The sequence below is a fragment of the Morus notabilis genome, unplaced genomic scaffold, assembly GCF_000414095.1.
Source record: "Morus notabilis unplaced genomic scaffold, ASM41409v2 Scaffold645, whole genome shotgun sequence".
NCBI lineage: Eukaryota > Viridiplantae > Streptophyta > Magnoliopsida > Rosales > Moraceae > Morus > Morus notabilis.
Genome location: NW_010363463.1, coordinates 437,754 through 459,485, shown reverse-complemented (window position 1 = coordinate 459,485; position 21,732 = coordinate 437,754). Strand labels below are relative to the sequence as shown.

Here is a 21,732-nt window from a genome sequence, read left to right as displayed (position 1 = left end):
ACAGCTAAAAGTGTATACTTGATGTGCCTTGGAGGCTCTTGTACTTGTACATTTTCACTAAGATGTTATTTATAGTTATTTTAAAGTCTCGTTTATTTCACTGATTTAAGTTTAAAATTTGAGTTTTGTTACGGTAAAAAACTCTAAAAAATAATCACATTTAATTTTTTTACTACAGTAAAAATGTCTCACATAAAGTCACATCTCAACGCGAATCAACGAACTAAACGAACCATAAACATCTCTCTATTGTGGTACTTACATATACACAAGTTGATGGAAGGGTAAAGTTGGTCCAATTTAGCTTTAATATTATACGGTCTTAATATTATAAAAAATGACAGTACCAAAATGATTTTATCTCTAAAAATAATAAATATAGGTGAAAAATCATATAAAGTGGAAAATTCCAAATGTCATGAAACAACTCGATGTTTGGGTTGATAATTATTAGAAGAAAGAAGTTTGAGATTTCGTTTTGCTCAATGTCCTCATAGTTCAATTATTGACATTGGTGTTATTAATATGTGTAGTTATTGTAAAATGTTCTAATGAAAAATTAACTAGGATAACTTATAATAGGTTTCTGGTAAATTTCTTTACCCCTTTTCATGTCTAGAATATTGTAGGCAGATATAGAAGATGTGAATTGGGACCCTTTGGTAGAGAAAAAAGCTGACAGCCACTAATGTGGATATTGACGCTTCAAAGAAATGTGTCATAATTCTAGTACTTCCAATTTTGATAAATCAATTGTACTGCCCCTTTAACGTTGCAAAGTTCGAATTATTGGAACTCTTGAAGTGCAACTGCCTTTTATTTTTCCCCTTTATTATTATTATTATTTTCTGGAAAAATTGAAAAGTTTGTTACATAATGGAGAATATTGCAAAAGCTGACGATATAGTACATGCTTGCATCGTGTTATTTTTTCCTTCGAGTATTGGCTGTAAAGGTGTGCACATAATAGTTGGTGGAAAAGAGAAATTTGCACTTTTAGACCCCCAACTAGATGCCTTCAAGAAAAAAGAAACCAGGGATTTTTTTTATTTTTTTAAGACCCCCAACTAGATGCCTTCAAGAAAAAAGAAACCAGGGATTTTTTTTTTTTTTTTTTTTTTTTTGAAAGGAAAGGGATGATAACATTCAACATAAAACACAAATTATATGCGAATATCCTCGTACCATGAAGCATAACCTTCAAAGGTAGACCGGCTCCATTAATACAATCTAATCATGCACCGTGTAAAACGCATGTTAAAAGCCTAAAAAAGAAAAATATCTTGACACACTGAGGGTCCGTTCAGTTCGCTGATTCGAGTTTTGTTACAGTAAAAAGCTTTCAGAAACAGTCACATCTAACTTTTTTACTATAGTAAAAAGCTCTCACATAAAGTCACATATTAACTTAAATTAAAAATTTGAATCCGCGAACTAAACGGACCCTAAGAAACGAGCACACATGAGACTCTAAGAAAAGACTCTGAAAATTGAAGAAAACATATGATTGATAAGGGTCACGATAAAGTAACACAAGGACACCAACTAAAAAAAAACAAACGGACAATACCACAAAGAGCAAACTCTTACGGATTGGACACACAGGAAGGTGGGGAGACTACCTCTGTTATCACAAACATAAAGCATAAAATTGAAAGTTTTCTTGTAGATTTTGAAATTCTACACAATGAAAGCCGTGAGAGACTATTGAGGTACAACTTTCACTCACAAAACCGTTGCAGGGACACAAGGCCACCAGAGTACACATCAATGTACATAATGGAAGCCTGATAAGATGAGGGTCACTTGACGAGGTTGGCAATATATACCGAACTCTGGCTTGATGCCAACGAAAGCATGTTGAAGCTGACACTTATCGATGCCAAACTCTTGGTTGAAGCTGACCCAAAAGGACGACGCAACACTTTTTTTCTTTCTATTACCAAGACCTCAAACTTGTAGGTTACGTTTGGAATTGATCCTATTTTTATTTTTTATGTTTTTGAGAAAAAAAAATTAAAACATTTTTAAAACGACGTTTGGCGCAATAAAAATAAAAAACGGAAATGAAAATAATTTTTTAATTTAGTGTAAAATGAGAGAAATGAAAAACGACTTTTAGTCGTTTTTCATTTATTATTTTCATTTTCTCCTCTCTCGAACAGAGAGAGAAAGAGAGACATTAATAAATTTTTTTATACTAAAAATAATCTCTTGATAAAATTATTAAACACATTTTTAAAAATAATTTCTGTTTGAGATTGAAAACGTTTTTATTTTTATTTTCATACAAAAAATAAAATAATTTTTGAACGAGTTTTAAAAAGGCGGAAGGAGGCAGTTAGCGGTTGCCCTTGCTTCAATTACGTTGTTCCTGAGCCGACAAATATTGATTCAACATGTTCCTGGCTTTTCAATCAAAACGGAGACAGGCTCTCGACTCTTTACCCCGACATGGAGATACATGCGAGTCTAAAGCATAACAGAAGCAAGAATGATAAACACAGAAAGCAAACATACAAATAGTCGAAAACTTCAAGGAAAAGAAAGCAAAAAAATACATATTACAAAATAGGCCGAGGTCACTGTAACCGACAAGCAAAAACTATTGTCTGCAGGTTCGTTTGATATGATGATTTATATCAGGATGATTCTAATTTTAATTTTAAAATTAAAATTATGATTCATGATTTTGAGTCTAAATTATAATTTTAAAATCACAATTAAAATTAAGGATTTGAATCACCTAAAACTAAGTGGGTAATTTTAGAATCAGAAGTGATTTATGGTTTAAAACATTACATCAGAATTCAAACATTGAATCAGAACCATCATGATCAAATATTGATTCTAGATGAGTCAAATAAGAACCACTTTTTACTTTTTATAAACAAACACTGATTCTAAATCAAAATTATGGTTCCGAGTTCAGAACCCTTACACCAAACAACACCTTAATCTTTTTAAGCTTAAACAAAACTCTGACACTATAGCGACACGTGGCGCAGTTTAACTGGGCAAGATGCTGGCTCAACAATGTGGCGACGTGGGAGTGGCTCAGCGTGCAGGTGCATGCCGGTGGTTTTGGGGCACGATGCAGCGAATGGGACACGCTACTTATAAGGGGTCTGACACCGGCTAATTTAGACGCCCCTGCTGAAGGAGTGAAAAACACTTGCGCACTGGACAAGTTTGGCACGCGATGGAACGACTGAGTAAAGGGCAAACTGAATAAAATTATACCCAAACTTGCCTAATTGCCATTTTTCATCTAATTTACCTAACACAATAAAGGAAAATAAATATATAAAGGGGGAAACTGAATAAAATAAACTATAATAAAATGAAGTGAAACTAAAATAAAAATCAAGCAAATAAAATCTTGAGAACAAAGTCAATTAAAAGTAAATAAGAGTGAAAATAGCTCTATTTTATTTTATAGAGTGACCAAGTTTCCACCGGTTTACACCTACTTAAGCATCCAAACTACTGATCTACTATAGTCTTGGCCTATATATAGCATCCAAAATACATACATACATATATATATGTATATATATATATATATTTAGTACTGCATATATTTTCACTGTGCGCGCAGGTGTACAGCTTTCGGTTCTATGCTGCAATAAACTGAATTCAGGTCCTCAAGCTTCCGGTAATTAATGATCCTTGTGAAATGGATCACAATGGCACATAGTTGCTATATTTTGTCAAAGAAATCAGATCGGTAGTGACAATTTGGGAGAAATAATTTTGATACCAAAGAAAAGAAGGCACCTGGCCAACTTGCTTTGCTTGCTGGTTGGTGCCATATATAGCTAGCGATATAATGCTAATTAAATACTAAACAATAACGGTTTATTAAGTACGATCTTCAAATGATAGATTGGGATTTTTTTCTTGGGAGCAAGACTAGGTCAAATATTATAAAAAAAATCAAGTCTCCAGCCTTCAGAAACTATCATAGATGATTAATGCATCCAAAATACATACATACATATATATATGTATATATATATATATATTTAGTACTGCATATATTTTCACTGTGCGCGCAGGTGTACAGCTTTCGGTTCCATGCTGCAATAAACTGAATTCAGGTCCTCAAGCTTCCGGTAATTAATGATCCTTGTGAAATGGATCACAATGGCACATAGTTGCAATATTTTGTCAAAGAAATCAGATCGGTAGTGACAATTTGGGAGAATTAATTTTGATACCAAAGAAAAGAAGGCACCTGGCCAACTTGCTTTGCTTGCTAGTTGGTGCCATATATAGCTAGCGATATAATGCTAATTAAATACTAAACAATAACGGTTTATTAAGTTCGATCTTCAAATGATATATTGGGATTTTTTTCTTGGGAGCAAGACTAGGTCAATATTATAAAAAAAATCAAGTCTCCAGCCTTCAGAAACTATCATAGATGATTAATGTGATCATAATTTATAGTGCAACAATGTTTATTCATAGGCTCAGTTTTCTTTTTGCCGTGAAATAATTAAATCTGTGTTTTGAGAACTGAGCATGCATGCATTTATATTAGTATAACATGGCATGAAATGGCTAATCATATAACATGGCATTTGATTTTCAAAATTAGATCAGACACATGAAATGGCTACAATAATAATTTGATTTATCCAGCATATATATATATATATATATGTCATTAATAATCGCAACATGATGCCATTAAAAGAAACAAAGAAAAGAAAAACTAATCGCAACACAATGTCAGTGTTGATTTTAAAGCACATATTAGGGGACCAAGTGCAATTTGTAGCATGTCTAGTGGAGAAAGTAATGCATGCTTTCGTTGAGGGAAAGCCAAAACCTTGAGATCAAATCCTAGTAATCAAATTATAGCTTCTTCACCAAAACTTTATTTTTGGCTTAGAGCGACTAGCCACTAGACCAAAACTTTGTTTATCACTTATAAAAACTTGAATATATATTTTTTTTCTTTTTTGTTTTTCACGACTTGATGCAATTTTTGTCAGATTTGCATACAAAAGTTGCTGCCCGGAACAATTTAAGTTGAGGATTTTGTCAACAATAATACCGTTTCCTCCGATACGTAAAGTTATACGTACAATTTATAGTCCCAGAGAAAAAAAAAATGCATAAATCCTATTATATATGCAGTATCATCATATAAATTTTCCAAATGAAAAGAGAAGAAAGAAACTGTATAACATTATTTAACCTACAAAAATCATTATTCAACAACAACAAAAACAACTAGGCGTGGTTAGAGTATGTATGTGTGTGTGTGTATATATATATGTGTGTGTGTGTGTGTATGTATGTATGTATGTATACACACATATCTGTGTGTGTGTGTGTGTGTGTGTGATGGATACCAGAGCCTCTTGAATATTATTGTCTTATGAATTTTATATATGCAATCTAAGAAGGAGTTAGAGCGGATATATAGATCCTTGAAACAAATGACAAACAATATTAACCTGCAGGCAATTATATATTAATATGCTATAATCAATGGGAAATTTAGAGCTTCTCTCAGAATTCATTAGAAACGACAAATTGTATATAATATGATAAGGCAACTATACGTTCCATGCAAATATGATGATCAACCCAACGTACCAGATTCGTGGCCTTCCATCAAAATAAAGTAAGTAAACAAACAAATAATAGCTAATTATTGCTTCAAAATGTAAAAACTAATAAATTATATCCTATACTAAAAAAATATGAACATATTGTATATCTTGCATAATTTAGTATCAAAGACAGACAAAACATAACACTCAAGCTTGTATTATTCTATGAGACGATCTTTTACCTAAGCAAACATATACTAAAACATAAATAATCCAATGGGTTATAATCCATATATAGGGAGTAATATTTACCTGGAAGATCACCCCATATTTTTTAGTACTCTTGGATGATGTTTCCATGTATAGATCATCTCAAAGTCAAGATATTATATACACACACACATAGATATAGATATATATATATATATACTTGATTTTTCCTATGGTCTATTTTTTTTTCTAAAGTCGATGAAGAAAGAGAGAGACAAAAGGGGCAAAAAAAAAAAAAAGAGATAATCGATCAAGTGGAGAATGCAAAAGAGAATAATGCTATACATGCAAAGAAATAAAAGAGGAATTTTTCACAAAAGTAAACTTGCCCATGATATATATAGAAGTAACATTGAAAAGCCTTAGGGTTTTTTCTTTTGTATTTTTTTTTTTTTTAGCGGTTGTTATATGTTGTGGAAGTTATGAGGGGAAAGCCCGACCAATGACGCAAGAGCCAAGGGGGGGACAAAAAAGAGGATTACATGGAGGGAATCTAGATTTAGATAATAGCAATATTATTTTAAACCTGTCGTGTCTAGTCACACTCAATTGTAGCATTCATGCAAGACAACCAATTAATTTGTCCATAGCCATAAGTTCTCTTACACCCTCCTATTAAAATAATCAGAAATACAAAACCCATGCCATAACCGAACAAGTTTTCTCCAACCCAAAAAAAAAAAAAAAAAAATTTAAAAAAAAAAAATTTTTTTTAAAAAAATAGTAAAATAAACCTGTCGTGTCTAGTCACACTCAATTGTAGCATTCATGCAAGACAACCAATTAATTTGTCCATAGCCATAAGTTCTCTTACACCCTCCTATTAAAATAATCAGAAATACAAAACCCATGCCATAACCGAACAAGTTTTCTCCAACCCAAAAAAAAAAAAAAAAAAATTTAAAAAGAGAATATTATTTGTAGAAAAATAAGTAAAAAGAAAAAAAAGGAATAGCCAGCTCATTTCCCCTAATTTTGGTGTCAATAATTTCTCCACAACCATACAAAAAAGGTCAAATAATATTAATTAAAATAGGAAAACTCAGAAACACGCTAGCGTAAGAGACTGAAATTGGAATAGAAAGGATTATTAGACTTTGTTTCATTTAGTCTTTGATTTATTTTGGTCATAAAATGGGAAAGCTGGTTAGGGACAAGAAAGAAATGAAAAGGGACATAATAAGTAGGCCATAATTTTTAGACCCAAAGAGGGATCAATAAATACACAACAAGGAAGACTTGACAGGCCAAAGGGATGCTTATAAGGAGTTTTGAAAAGATTGACCTCCCTCTCTCTCTCTCTCTCTCTCTCTCTCTCTCTCTCTCTCTCTCTCTCTCTCTCTCTCTCTCTCTCTCTCTCTCTCTCTCGTCTATATCATATTGGACCCTCAGACCCCAAGAAACTCAGATTCTCCTTGTCTCATCTCTCCAATGAAACTGCATTTCATACCATGTCATGATTGAAAAGAAAAGGCTATACCTATGATTAAGATGAACACGAAGAAAAAAAAACACACACACAATAACACAGAGGAATCGCAAGAATTATAAGAAAAGGAAAAACAAGAGTACTAACTGAAAAAAGAGGGAAACTCCACGAGATCATTTCATGAAGTATATAGTTTTTTGATCCGCTTCACATTAATCGAAGAAAATATGTATTATACGTATATGCCAAAATAATATGACGAAAACATACGTATATATAATATCTATATATGTATACATATAGTGTGGTAATAAAACAAGAAAACAAAGAACATGACACAAGAACAGAGATAAGCAGAAGTAAGGAAAAAAAGAAAAAGAAAACACTAGGTCCGAAAAAACTCGACGAGATCATTTCATGAGCTTTTCTTCCACTTCACAATCAAAAGAGACTATTTTATATCTATATATAAGAAGATATCAGAGAAACTAAGATATATGTAGAGATCATATTATAGAGTGGAAAAGTAATATTACGATTTTTAAGCTCAATAATATCAATAATTTAGAAGTCATGAGAGTGGTGGTGATACATTGCCGGGTTCATGCCTTGATGATGTTGATGGTGATGATGATGATCTCTGTGGCCACTGCTGTGACTGCTATCATCGTCACCGTCCATTCTGGACCCTCCCATTTGCGTGGCTCCAAGATTGAGATAAACCAACCTGGAATCGATATTCCCCTCTTCATTCATCGGAGGGTAAATAACTGTAGGAGAAGCGTTACTATTGGTGTTGCCGCAATTCGCATTTGTATTGTTATTGCCTTCTTCACGCGAGAGAACCAAAGCAGCCGATTGGACAAGCTCAAGGCAAAGCCTGAGCTTGTTCGGTTCGATGTGAGTCAATCCCGGGACAGCTCCTTTGAAGAGGAAATCGGAAGTTAGGGTTCGGAGAACGTCGAGTGGAGTGACACCGTCGACCGTTCGGACATTCGGGTCGGCGTGGTGGTCGAGGAGGACCGCCACCATGTCGGGCGAAACCATCTCGGAGGCGACGTGGAGCGGGGTCTTGCCGGCCGGCCCGGCGGGGTAATTCACGTCCGCTGCGCCGAGCTCGAGCAAGGCCTTGACTACTTCCCGGCTGCAATTCTCCACGGCGTAATGTAGGGCTAGCGCCTCGTCGAGGTTTAGGCCTTCCCCCATTACCATAAGCTTGACAAGCTCGACGTCTGAGGAGTCGAGGGCGCGGCGCATTCGGCGGATTTTTTGGTCCTCGAGGTCGGCAGCTGCGCCGAGGTCGTGGTGGTGGTGGTGGTGGTGATGGTGGTGGCCGTGGTGGTGGGGGAGGAGGGAGCGGCGGGCGAGGGAGGATTTGAGACGGAGCTCCTCGATTTTCGCGACGACGTCGATCGGGAGGTGTTTGGCGAGGACTTCTGGCGGGAGGCCGGATTTGGCCACGAGGTGGGAGCAGGTTGTCCAAAGTTGCTGCATGTCTTGCTTTCTTGAGGCTAATAACACTTTCATTACATCTTCAATTGAGGCCTTTTCTACCATGCTTGCCAATTGTTTCTGCCACAAACCCAAAAAAAAAAAAAAGTTAATTAAGGGATATATTTGTAATTGGAATTGCATTAATGGGATGGTATAAAAAATGATGGGATGTTTTTCTTTTGAAGATTTATGTTGCTCGAGAGTAGTAGAGTAGAATACTAGTTAGTAGAAGTACTACTTTTTTTTTTTTTCTTTTTTTTTTGGCTTTTAAATTGTTTTTTCCTTTCTCGCAGTTTGGTTTTCTTCTTTTTGTCGTTCAAAACCCCAAATGAGGAAAGTGAATTTTGAGAAAGATGTGATTTTTCTCACTGTTGAAGACAAGACCGGAGGGATTAAGATCTAAATTTAGCAAGTCAAGGGTGTGTATAAAAAGATAAGAAAATTTGGGAAATTCGAGAGACTTGAAAGTGGTACATGAAATGAAATCAAGCTATATATATATATATATATATAACATATAAACACCAATACTCAACAGAATTTCACCTCAAAAGGACGAGAATAATAGAGGAGAAGGAAAATGAGAAGGAAGCCTGAAATTGGTCAGACATAAACGATGAAGAGATCATACGATTTTAGTGAAAACAAATTTGAACAGCTTCATTAATTACTGACAAAAATGATTAAAACCCAATTTTGACACAGAAAAGATAAAAAGGATAAAGATAGAAGAAAAATAAGTATTGGGATTGCCTTATTAAAACCCACTTCACCCCATAAGATTATAATGGGATTCCCAAAAACACAACAATAAACGACTACGAAAAAAAAAATAAAAAAAAAATCTCAACCCACTTCCCCAAAAGCAACAAAACCAGTAACAAAAGTTAACAATAATATTAATTTTAAAAATTCCAAAAAAAAAAAAAGAAAAATAAAACGTAGGACTGCACAAAATACACCCTCACTCACACTAACCAAGAACAAAAAAAAAAAAAAAAGTGATCACCACATAACCAGAGTTAAAAAGAAAATTATTATCAGAAGAAGAAGCAAACAAAGAAAAACAAAAACCTGAGTGAGCATTGCGAGCTGTTCAACGCCGAAGGATCTAGCGGCGGCGAGAGTGTCGAGAGCAAGATCAACGGCTGAGGTGCAATGCGTGTGCCAACACCCTCTCTCGCCGCAATTGGGCCTGGGCTCATGCTTCTGAGGAACTATGGAAACTTGTCCGCTGTACAAGAACTGAAGAAGCAACAAGAAAACCTCGTACCCAACAGAGTTCACCGGAATCACAGCCGAATTCCCGGGCCTGCCGGCCGCGGAGCTTCCCGAGCCCATGGGCCGAGGCCCGGAGGAGGAAGGGGAGACCGGGTCGAGCCCGCCGGAGGGAGGGTCCGGCCCGCAGAAGAACTTGCGGAAGAAGAGGCTACGCGCGGCGAGGATGCAGCGGTGCGCGTGGACCAGACGCCCCTCCACGTTGAAGGTGACGTCGCTGAAGGCCTGGCCGTTGATCAGGAGGTTGAGGTAATCAAGGGAGAGAGATCGCATCGACTCTTCTAGGCTGCTCATGATGATTATGATGATGATGATGATGATCAACGGTGGTGATGGTGTTCTTTGTGTTTGATAGTCCTTGGGTTGTGATATGGAATCAAATTGAGAGAAGGGAAAAAGAGAGAAACTTTGGTTAAGAGACAAATGGGTTCATTTTGTTTCTCAAGAAGAAGAAGAAGGAGGAGGAGAAGAAGAAAAGGAGGAGAGTGTTGTAATTGTGTTTTAAGAGATTCTATGTCTTAATGAGAGTGGTATTGTATTGTGTTTAGAGATATTTTTAGAGAGAGAGAGAGCGAGAGAGAGAGAGAGAGAGAGGGCAATTTGGGTGGCTACTCCGGGCGGCTGAGGTATTTAAAAAAGAAATCCAAAAAATAAAATAAAATAAAGTAATTGGATAGATTGATTATTATTATTAGCTATTATTATAGTTAAATAGAAATGGAGAAAGGGTGAGAAAATGATGGGTCATGGGAGGGTTGGGAATTTTAATATAACTATTTTTAATGGGATATTGAAAATTTTGACATATGTGCATTATTACCCAGCATGTCTTGCTATTGATAAACAACATTAATTAATGACAAAGCTTGATTTTTTTTTTTAAGAATGACATAACTTGATTTAATTAGTTGAGGTTTACCAAAAAGAGACATGCAATTCTACATCAATAAAGTTAGTAACAACTCTCCTTCGTTTAGTTATGACACCTCGATTAATAATTTCTAAATATACGCGTCTATTACATTTATAATATAAAAGATTATCTTCTTTTTTCTTCATTTTCCTTTTGTTTTTCATAAAAATTATTAGCATCAATTAGAGGAATATATATACTTTTTATGGACACAAAAAAAGGAATAAGAAGATGATATGTGTGTGGTTTCCAAAAAGGACAATTTAGGATGCCCTATTGCAATATAATAGGTCATGACAATTCAAAAAAGAAAAGAGAAGTTTATATGGGAAGTTTTTATGGGTTTTTTTTTTTTTTTTTTTTTTTTTTTTTGTTTTAAAAATCTTTTTATACCCCCTTATTGGTGCATTATTAACTTTCGAAGTTTAAGAGAATGGTAATCTACTTTCTAGCCCACTATCCAGAAGTACTGCCTTGAACAAAGAGTTTTCTTGTCGACAAAACGCGTGTGATTTAGAGTGTATTATTGGATTCGGTTAGAGTAGTTGTTATAAGGGAAATCTAGAAGAATGTCTTCTAAGTATACCAATTTAATTAAAAGGATTTAATTTATAATGTCAAAAGATTATTTTTTTCTGTTTTACCTCTCTATTATAGGAACCACAAAAAAATTATGGTCAATATTAAAAGTCTAAGAGAGAGTTATTCTTGCACATGTGGTACAATAATAACACTATCTATAGACAATGTTTGGTTCTAAGTACAGATCATATCTATCAAGAGACAAAACATAAGCAATAAGCTGATTTTTCGCTTAAAAAAAGTTGATTTCATCTTTGAAACTAGATAGCCGAACTTTTCACGAATTCAGAACTTCGACAGTCGTATTAGTATAATTGTATATATTGACAAAATATTCATAATATATATTCATTTAGGCTCCGTTTATTTTATCAATTCGAGTTTAGAATTTGAGTTTTATTATAGTAAAAAACTCTCAGAAACAGTCACATTTAACTTTTTTACTACAGTAAAAAGCTCTCACATAAAATTACATCTTAACTCGAATTAAAAACTCAAATCAGTAATGGAAACAGTCACATTTAACTTTTTACGGATGGAAACAGTCACATCTATTATTTTTTTTGTTGAATCATGTATGTATGTATATATATATATATAATGTTATATATACATCTTTAATATATTTCAAAAAGTATACAATTGATTATGGACTTCATTCCAACTTCCAAGTCAGCTATGAAATCATTGTAAATTTGTAATTCGGGTATTATGGACAAAATTGGCTCAATGAGTCATGTCTTTTATATATCCTAAATTCTAGTAGTAGGAACATGTTTTTATTTTTCTCTTGTTTTTATTCCTTTTAAGCTTATACGTGGACCAAAAATTGTTTATATCTTAAACTCTAAATTTTCATCATTTATTTCATAACTGATTGCTGTGAAAGCACTGCTAGACAAAGTTTTAAGTGGGGCAATTTTCTGTTTATTCGATGCACATGCACAAAGAGAGTCAACAGGTAACTATTGCTTTCTTTTGAAGTGGAGGTTCTGATTTTGATAATAAAAACTACATATATATATACATATATATATATATTTATATACATATATGCGAGTTAATCAAGTGCAACTTATGAATAGCGCATGTTTTAGTATTCTTTTCTCTTTTTTTATGATCAGAAAACCAGTCTGAAGTGTTAACAAATATTTCTTTGACAAAGATTTCACTAAACTGCACTCGAAAAAGAATGTATATTGTAGTAGCTATTTGCCGCGCAGTCTCGAGACCAAAAAGTCTGCAACTTCACATGCAATTAGGGATTCATATCAAAGGATTTTACCATGTAATAATATTATGAATCTATGGCATCCACAAATTTTTATTTATGCCGATAATAAGACAGTTTTTTATGATAGAAACTACTATTTTATTTATCATAGAAATTGTAATTTAATTGTTAAATTAATTTTTTTTATATGAAGAGTCATTAATCAGATCATTGAAAAACTATAATCTAATGGTTGAAACAATAATTTCTATCCATAAGGATAAAATATCAGTCCCTACCACAAAAGTTCTCCGATAGTAAATGTAAAACCTCAACAAAAACTCACATTTTATATTCAAATCTTAATTACCATATTAATATAAGTACTCTAAATACCGAATCACATGTTCTTTTAATAGCTCGGATCACAACTCAAATTTTTTAATTACAGTATTTTATCTTATAAAAATTTAAATTTAACTTTTAGAGTCAAATTTTAGAACTCGATTTGTGAAAAAAATAAAAATAAAAAATGTTATAAGAAAGGTAGAAATTAAGGAAAATGGAAGAAGTGGGCAATTAAGTGTAGATTGGAATAAAAAAGACAGAAGTATATAACAAGGGGAGTGGGTGGGGCCAAGAGGGGGGGGCATAGGAAAGTGTGTCGGCTGGGTCTAGGGGGTTCAAGATTCACACATTGGGACTGGTGCCAACGAACCCCCTCAAGTTTATTAAATTAGGGACCATGAGCCTGCACGTGGGACAAGACTTGGCACGTGTGATCCGGTATGTAATGTTTATGAACTATCAACGACAATGGAAAAAGATCAAAACAACTGTTTCTTTTGTATGGTTCCGTTAAAAGAGAAAGAGAAAGAGAAAGAGAAAGAGAAAGAGATGGATGAAGAAAGAAGCTGTTGTTTTGCCCCCAAATTGATCGAAAGAAAGAAAGGGGCAAAAAAAAAAAAAAAAAACAGAAGAAGAGAGAAAAAAAAGAAAAAGAAGAAAGAAAAATCAAATCCCTTGGATTGACAGCACAACCCACTGACTGTCATATGATTTCAAAGACCCTCGATTTGACATTTGACTTGTCTTTTCACGTCCCCCCACCACAACTCCAAAACCTCCTTTTATTTGTATTGCATGTCCTCTCTCTCTCTCTCTCTCTCTCTCTCTCTCTCTCTCTCTCTCTCTCTCTCTCTCTCCCTGACCACTGCAAATTGCATATTATGTATATATGTACACACATCTCTATCTCAGTTTTAACCACTTCTATGTGTAACCCAATGGTAGTGCTAAGGCATTAATAATACAATTCGATTGCTCTTGTTACAAAGACACACTTCTCTCTCTCCTCTCTCTCTATCTCTATCTACTTAAGTCTAATTCACTTCGTAAATTTGAGTTTTTAATTCGAGTTGAGATGTAATATTTTCTAAGAGCTTTTAACTGTAGTAGAAAAAGTTAGATGTAATATTTTCTGAGAACTTTTAACTGTAATAGAAAAAAATTAGATGTAATATTTTCTAAGAACTTTTAACTGTAAAAATTTAGAACTGAAAACTCGAATCGGGCTTAAATGACACACTTCTTCAATTCCCATTGGAACTTCATTTTCATGGAAAGTTTGGATTGGACCCACCATAATTGCAAGTGATCCGTTCCTCTAGGGTTTTGCCCCCCCTTTATTAGCACCAATTCAAACACTAGTTAATGATCTATCTAATTTGCTCTACTTGGCGTGCATCCACAATATTTGTCCATAAAATTTTTATCATTCCGTCTTATATGTACACATGTATATGTATACAGACACTAATTAGAACATGCCTTGTCTCTAAGTGTCAATAATAAAGGCAAGGAAAAAAGGATTCAAAGAATTGAATTGTCTCACTATAGCTTCAAACTAATTAAAAGGATTTCTTTAATTTGGTAATATAATGTAAGATTGATTATGCATTAATATATATATATATATACATAAAGGATTGATATAATTGGAAGAGTATTCTACAACTTGTTTTTCATTTTACAAATTATTAGATGATATATGACATAATTTATAAATAAGAACAAAAAAGGACAAAATAAATGAAGTATTTTAATTAGCAGAAGAATAGTTACAAATATTTTTAGGATAACTACAAAATGAATCAAGCGGACCCCATTTGGGATTTATATGAGAAAACGTTGGCGTTCCAATTATTTGGAGGGTGGACTTATGACGGGGAAGGCTATTTTGTAACACTGGTACGAATTATATTTTAACTGTTGAATTATTTTTCAACAGTTTAATCTGGAGTATGAGCAGTTTTGTGTCGCAACTTGTAAATTTTTAATATGAATATGTACAAATTTTACTTTTAAAAAAATTAATATGACGTTTAAAAAAAAGTGTTCCTGCCAACGAAGTAAAAATACATATTTTACTATAAATATTCCCTTATTTGGAGTTTCAATGCAAAGAAAACTACTGGAATTGTTTTATGTATTACTTCGTAATTACTATTGAGTAATTATATAGTCTCTTTATAATTTGTCAATTTACTTTTTATGGATAGGGAGGGAGTAGTTATCATCAAGGAAAACCACCACATTATAACTAATTCAGTTGATACCCATTAGTAGATCCACCGATCATATAGCCTTTACTCAATTTAGTTAAGAAAAAAGTTCGACAAAAAAAGTGTTAGGATTAGTGCCCTAAAGAATGAATAAATTGGATGTATTTTGACATTTTTATAATTGTGTATCCTGTTTACTTTCATATTGTTCATTGTGTGTTAAGAAATTAAAGCTAAAACACCGAGATTATTAATACTAAATCTTGAATTGTGCATATACATGGTTTACATGAAGAAAGATATGATTGCAAAATGTTAGTCGAAATATATAATCCATGAGAGATGTGAATGTTTGAGGGGAACAAAAATACTAATATCTTTAGGGCTTCCACGATTTTAAGGAGGAAGAATTTCATAAAGGGGCTTGATCTGGGAGCAGGTTTATGGATTTCTAATGCAATAGATATTTGAAATTATTTTGTGGAGATGTTAACACATTTAGGACAAGTTTGATAGTGCTGTAGATTTTAAAAATATTAATGTTAGCTGTGCTTAAAAAAAGTTATTATAAAAAGCAGCTGAATATTTGGTAAACTGTAATTATACAAGCATTAATTCTAGAGATATTATGGGTATTATGAAAGTTTCATTAATTCTACTTCAAGGTGATTGCCACACAATCTAAAAGTCAAAGTTGTCTTTGGGCTGCTTCTGATTTTGACTATAAGTTCTTCAAAAATTCTTTAAGAATAACTTTTTATGGTTTTTTAAAACACAAATTTTAGCTGTGTATGCCTAGAGAATTGATATTGGGCTCCAAGAATCACTACCAAACATACCCGTATTCTCCTCTACAAACCCCATGTTTTGATGAGATTTTTGAAGAAGAGTTGTGTGGTTTGTTCCAGCCTATGATCACTGTAGAGTAAAATGCTCGATTAGGAGCAATTCTAACAGAAAAGGAGGTTAGAATTAATGTGGTTTACAAGGTCATTTCCATGCTTATTGTTCATAGATTGAGACAGTTGCTTAATTCAAGATTTAATCTCTCCTAATCAATCTATCTTTATTTTGAGTAGAAATATAACAGACAATATTGCAATCATTGCCCAAGAGATTGTTCATTGCCTTATAGAAAGAAGAGAAGTCGGTTGATATGAAGAAGACGTATGACTCTCTTGAAGGCTAGGGGCTGCCAATTTTAGGGAGCACATAATTATTTCTATCAAGTTTCTTTCTAGATCTATCTTGCGAGAAACATTGCCTTATCACGGTGGTCTCCCATTTATTTTTTTTGCGCATAATATATCATTTTTCACAAGAATGTAAAAAGTAAATCAGGGCTTTGAAGAAGATATTGTCAGATTTCCAAAATTGGTCCGGGCTTGAATTAAACATCGAAAAGCCTAAAATCTTGGGAGAGAGATAAGGGGTGGATAGCTCAGTTTTTGGGGTGTGTTAGAATCGCCAACGTCAGCGTCAGCTAGGGCCCGTTTAGTTCGCTGATTCGAGTTTTTAACTTGAGTAGATATATGACTTTATGTGATAACTTTTTACTATAGTAAAAAAATTAGATGTTATTTTTTCTGGGAGCTTTTTACTGTAACAAAACTCGAATCGGTGAAATGAACAGAGGTTAAATATCTTAGCGACTCTCTTCTTGTGTCATAGGATTTTGATTTTGTGATTAACCGTATGGCAGCTATACTTGAGGGTTGGAAAGCCATACCCCTCTCTCTAAGCATTCTCAGACGATGTAAGACTTATAACTTATCATGTATTGGTCTTTTTATCTTAAGAGATTGATGACTGTCACGTTGAGATTCAAACCACCTTATGGAGACTTACATGCAAAAGTCATAACTTCCTACCTTCCAAAGATTGTAAGGTTTAGGAGAAGGCTCCAGTTTTTAACTCGGACTTACATAGTAGATTGTAGAGATTTTTGGATATAAAAAAAAAACAAAAACAAAATCAAAGGCAGGCAGAAGCACGTAAACACCATATTCATCATGAGTCATGTTTTGACACGTAAAGTGCACTTTATACGATGCTTTAGTTCAGATTAACGACAATTTTATCCCCAATGTTTAGAACAAGATTCACGAGTAAATTTCAATTTTTGTAATCTTGCTTTTCCTAAGCCGATGACTGAATCCATATGGGTAAATTCAGTCCCAATTCCAACACGCAATCACGAGCGATATATTATGTTTGCAAGTCATCAAGAAAAGCGTCTCCCTTCCAATTTGCTTTGGAATATTTGAGTGCCTTAATTCTAATGATCTACACATTTGAATAAAAATGCCCCACCAACACGTGCATAGAATATCGGTAAATTCAAGAATCGACAAAAGCCAAGAAGTGTGATCAAGAACAGTACAGTTTTCCAAATTCTAGACGTATATATCAAACCTAACAGCTTAATAAATATGGCTATATCACGCATAAAATATCACTAACTAAGACTACCAATCACGACTCCAATATTGTTGAAATCTTCATGCATATTTAGATTCCTTTGACTTAAAATTCCATCAAGATATATCAATTAAAAGCTTGACAAGAAAGAAAAAAAATAAATTGTAATCTTACTCAACTCAGGGTCCCAGAGGCTGAAGAATTTTGAGGATCATATATTATGTTCCAAGTGGTCAAAATTCTACTATATCTAAGTTGGTGAGCTGATTATTGAATTTGACTACATTTTATTAATCATTTCGAAAATCATGCTACTTTTTTATGGTATGCAAAGATATTTCTGTGCCTAACATCCAATTATCTATCTTCAAAGATCTATTATTAGACCATATACCAGAAATCCTTAGATTTGTCTAGGAAGTTGAAGATCTAGAGCTACTTATATTTCATGACTGAAGGTCAGCTCCAAAATCTTTTTGGCTGTCACCTTCTCTCTCCTTGTACATTCTCTTTGGAGAGAGAGAGAGAGAGAGAGATTATATAAGTTTCCTTATGGGTACCACCTAAGAGTCCACAGTCAAAAGTCAACTAAATAGTATCATTGGTAACCATTCAATTTTCTTTATCCGTCTCTCTCTCTAGAAATTATGTTGCTTGAGAGTAGAAGAAGATGACAATTCCATATATAGGAAGTGGGTAAGAATCATAGTAGGTATTTTTGTGGATGATATAGGGTCAAAAACCCCCCACAATTAAATTATTTTTTTTAATTTTTTTTTTAATTTTTTTTTGCCCGTGTGTTGTTAGTGGAATATTGTTATTGGAGTCATCTCATGGAACGCCCTTCCCATCCATTAAGGGAATTCCCTCTTTGGTTATGCACATTCCACCAATTAAGGCTCTCCTTTCACTCATATTCTTCAACCTTTAGGCTTTTGGAGAAGACAGTTATACATATATATATATATATACATATATACATATATATATATATGTGTGTGTGTATATTTTCTTTTGACCTTTGTGAAATGATTGACCTAAAGGTGACAAACACTAGCTATATATCTAAATTTAACAAAAATCATATAATATGTTGATATATAACCACATTTATAACATCTGGAAGTGCATTCTAGTCGCATGGTCGTGGCAAAAATCATTAGCACCATTGAAAAAAACATGGTACATTCAGATTTGCCTTGGATGATTATATATATATATATATATATAAGGAATATATTGCTAGATTTCCCTTGACCAAATATATTGCATGCATGTCTTCCTCGGAATCATAATTTCTAGCATTTGAATATATACTACTTATCCTTGAAAACCAAAAAAGATACACGCATTTAAAATAATGGGAATTTATACATCAAAAGTTTCCTTATAGTAATGAAACTCGAATTTCAAAACAAATCGACAAATGGGAAACTATTTGCATAAAAGATATTATATGGCTTTCTTTGTGCTGTAACCGCGTATGAGACGAAATTGAAGAGCTAGAAGACAGAATTCTGTCCTCAATTAGTGACATAAAACGTGGATCTATGTAGAAAGCCACCAAATAATGAAATCCATGTGGAGGAACGTACAATTAATTTATTTGTCGCAAAAAATGAAAATACTCGAAGAGATTGCTTGGAACCTATATATACAAACCCTTGTCATGGATATTCCTAATTATTTGGTCGTATGGGAATGCGGATTAATCATATAAAAAATAGTGATCCATAAGCCATTGTTCCCAACAAAAATTGTTTGTTTACAACTTATTCTTCTTTTTTTTTTTTTTCACGCATCATTAAAAAAAAAAATGTAACTTGTGAAATTACCAATGACTAAAAAATGACTAAATTAATCTTCTCTATGAAATAAAATAAAATCCTCTCATGATTCTGTTCATATATCAATTTTCATGACGATTATTATTGTAAGACATTTTTAAGTATAAAAAGGATTATTATACTAGCATAATTTCACACCGATCCTTCATCTATATTTACAGTAAAAATAAAAGTGAATATTTAAAGAAAACCAAAAGAAACTCATTCTACAAAAATCAAAGGGTTAATCCCGCTAACAATCCTTAAATTTTAAAATTATTCACAGTTTGTCACCTAAATATTAAAAACTCTCACTTGACTCCTTAAATGTATATTTAGTCCTTCTTAATCCCGTTGTTAGAATTTCTTCTTAAATCAAACTGACAAAAGAAAGGATTAAATGTGGTTACATGGTCTTTTCTCATTTGTTTTTAACAAAAATCTTAATAGAAAAGACCATTTGTCACATAAAAAAATAAGATTATAGTAAACAACATATTTTTAAAACTAAATTAAGTAAATAGTAAATTTTAAAAACTATTTGAAGTAAATATTAATTTATTGTATAAATGTTTCATTTACGGCTAGTAAAAAGTAACTTATGTGATAAAAAAATCTTTATTTAACATCAAGCCCCCAAACTTGATATTATTAACTAAAAAAGAAAAAGAAAAAAAAAAGAAATGAAGTGTTAAGGATGAGTGGGTCCCATGACCATGTAAATAAAGATTCAAATTAGAAACAATAAAAAAAAATGCAAACTTGATAAAGAAAAATGGAGCAAAGAAACTTCAGCAAAATTCTCTACCAACACAGAATCATCCTAACGCTGAACAAATTTCGAGCAATCCAAAATTCTCCACCAACAAAACCCAATCGTTTTCAAATAAGAAAAAGCTCAAATCTCCGTGAAGAAACCAGGCCATTTTTTCTTTCTTCAGCTCTATATTATTATGGATAAAAACCAAACGAGGCAAAAGTAAAAACCCACTGTCAGGACGACCATAAACAATTTTTTCCCTGCATTGACTCTTATGGGATTGTTCTTTTACAACAAAATTTAGAAAAAGTTTAAACTCAAGTTATAATTTTATTCAAGTTCACGTTCTTTTAAGTTTCAACTTTATTCAACTTTACTCAACTTTATTCAAGTTACAACTTCAACTCAAGTTATAACTCAAATTCAACTAAAAAATTACACTTAAGTTACACTCCAAAAGAACAACCCTATATTTCTCACTCTCCACTTAATTGGGAGGAACTCAATATAAATCAATTAAGGAACTAAATACACTTAAACTTGCTCCCATAACCAAAAACTTGAAGTCGTTAGACGGCGGTTTTAAACATTGGTGGTTAAGGATGAGATCAGCGTGGCAATTTGTGTTAGTGGGTCGTGTTCGTGTCAACTCGTTTATTAATCATGTCAGAAAAATATCAACCCAAACACGACATGTTTATTAAACGTGTTAAAAATGTCAACCTAAACACGACCCATTTATTAATCGCGTTAATCTTGTCAACCCACATAACCCTTTTAAATTAATATATTGAATAAATAACTAATATAATAATGACTTATTTAACACGGTCAAGACATGTTTAACATGTTTATTAGTCAATTTATTTTTTCCTTTAAGAAAAATAAATGAATTTTACCTACAAATATTAAAATTCACATTATTTGTATTTAATGTGTCATATAAACTTTCATGTTATATCACATATCATTAGATTGAAGATGACACATATACTTATTCGTATCACTTCGTGTTAGAAGGTCAACCCTAACTCAACCCATTTATTAATCGTGTTAATCGTGTCAACCCGATTATGACCCAAACTCATTTATAACAAACCTAAACCTGCTAACTTCGTACGGATTCCGAATCGCGTCACTACCCATATTGTCAACCCTAGGATGAGAGTTACTAATGGGAAAAACGTGAATGGGTGACGCTTCTTGGTACTCTTTTCAAGTGAAGAAACTTTTTTAATCATAAGTGAGCTCAAAGCATGTCATAATTAACTTCCTTTAGGATTGAATAATTTGTCGCCTAAACTAGCAATATATCGTTATGTTTTAATGACTACTTTTCTTTATTTTGGTGTTTAATTAATACTTTATTGTATGAGTTTTCTTCGATGTATTCTTAGGGATAATAAAGG

The 21,732-nt window shown here is 33.1% G+C and overlaps 1 protein-coding gene across 1 annotated transcript; it reads right to left on the bottom strand.

Moving 5' to 3' along the window:
* Window positions 1–7,757: 7,757 nt before the first annotated feature.
* Window positions 7,758–10,606, bottom strand: LOC21398631 (regulatory protein NPR5). The gene is made up of 2 exons (XM_010104438.2): window positions 9,841–10,606; window positions 7,758–8,844 (listed from the first exon to the last, which is right to left on the bottom strand). Exons 1-2 carry the CDS (start codon window positions 10,336–10,338, stop codon window positions 7,837–7,839), a joined length of 1,506 nt encoding a protein of 501 aa, XP_010102740.1. The 5' UTR covers window positions 10,339–10,606; the 3' UTR covers window positions 7,758–7,836.
* Between the last annotated feature and the right edge of the window lie 11,126 nt (window positions 10,607–21,732).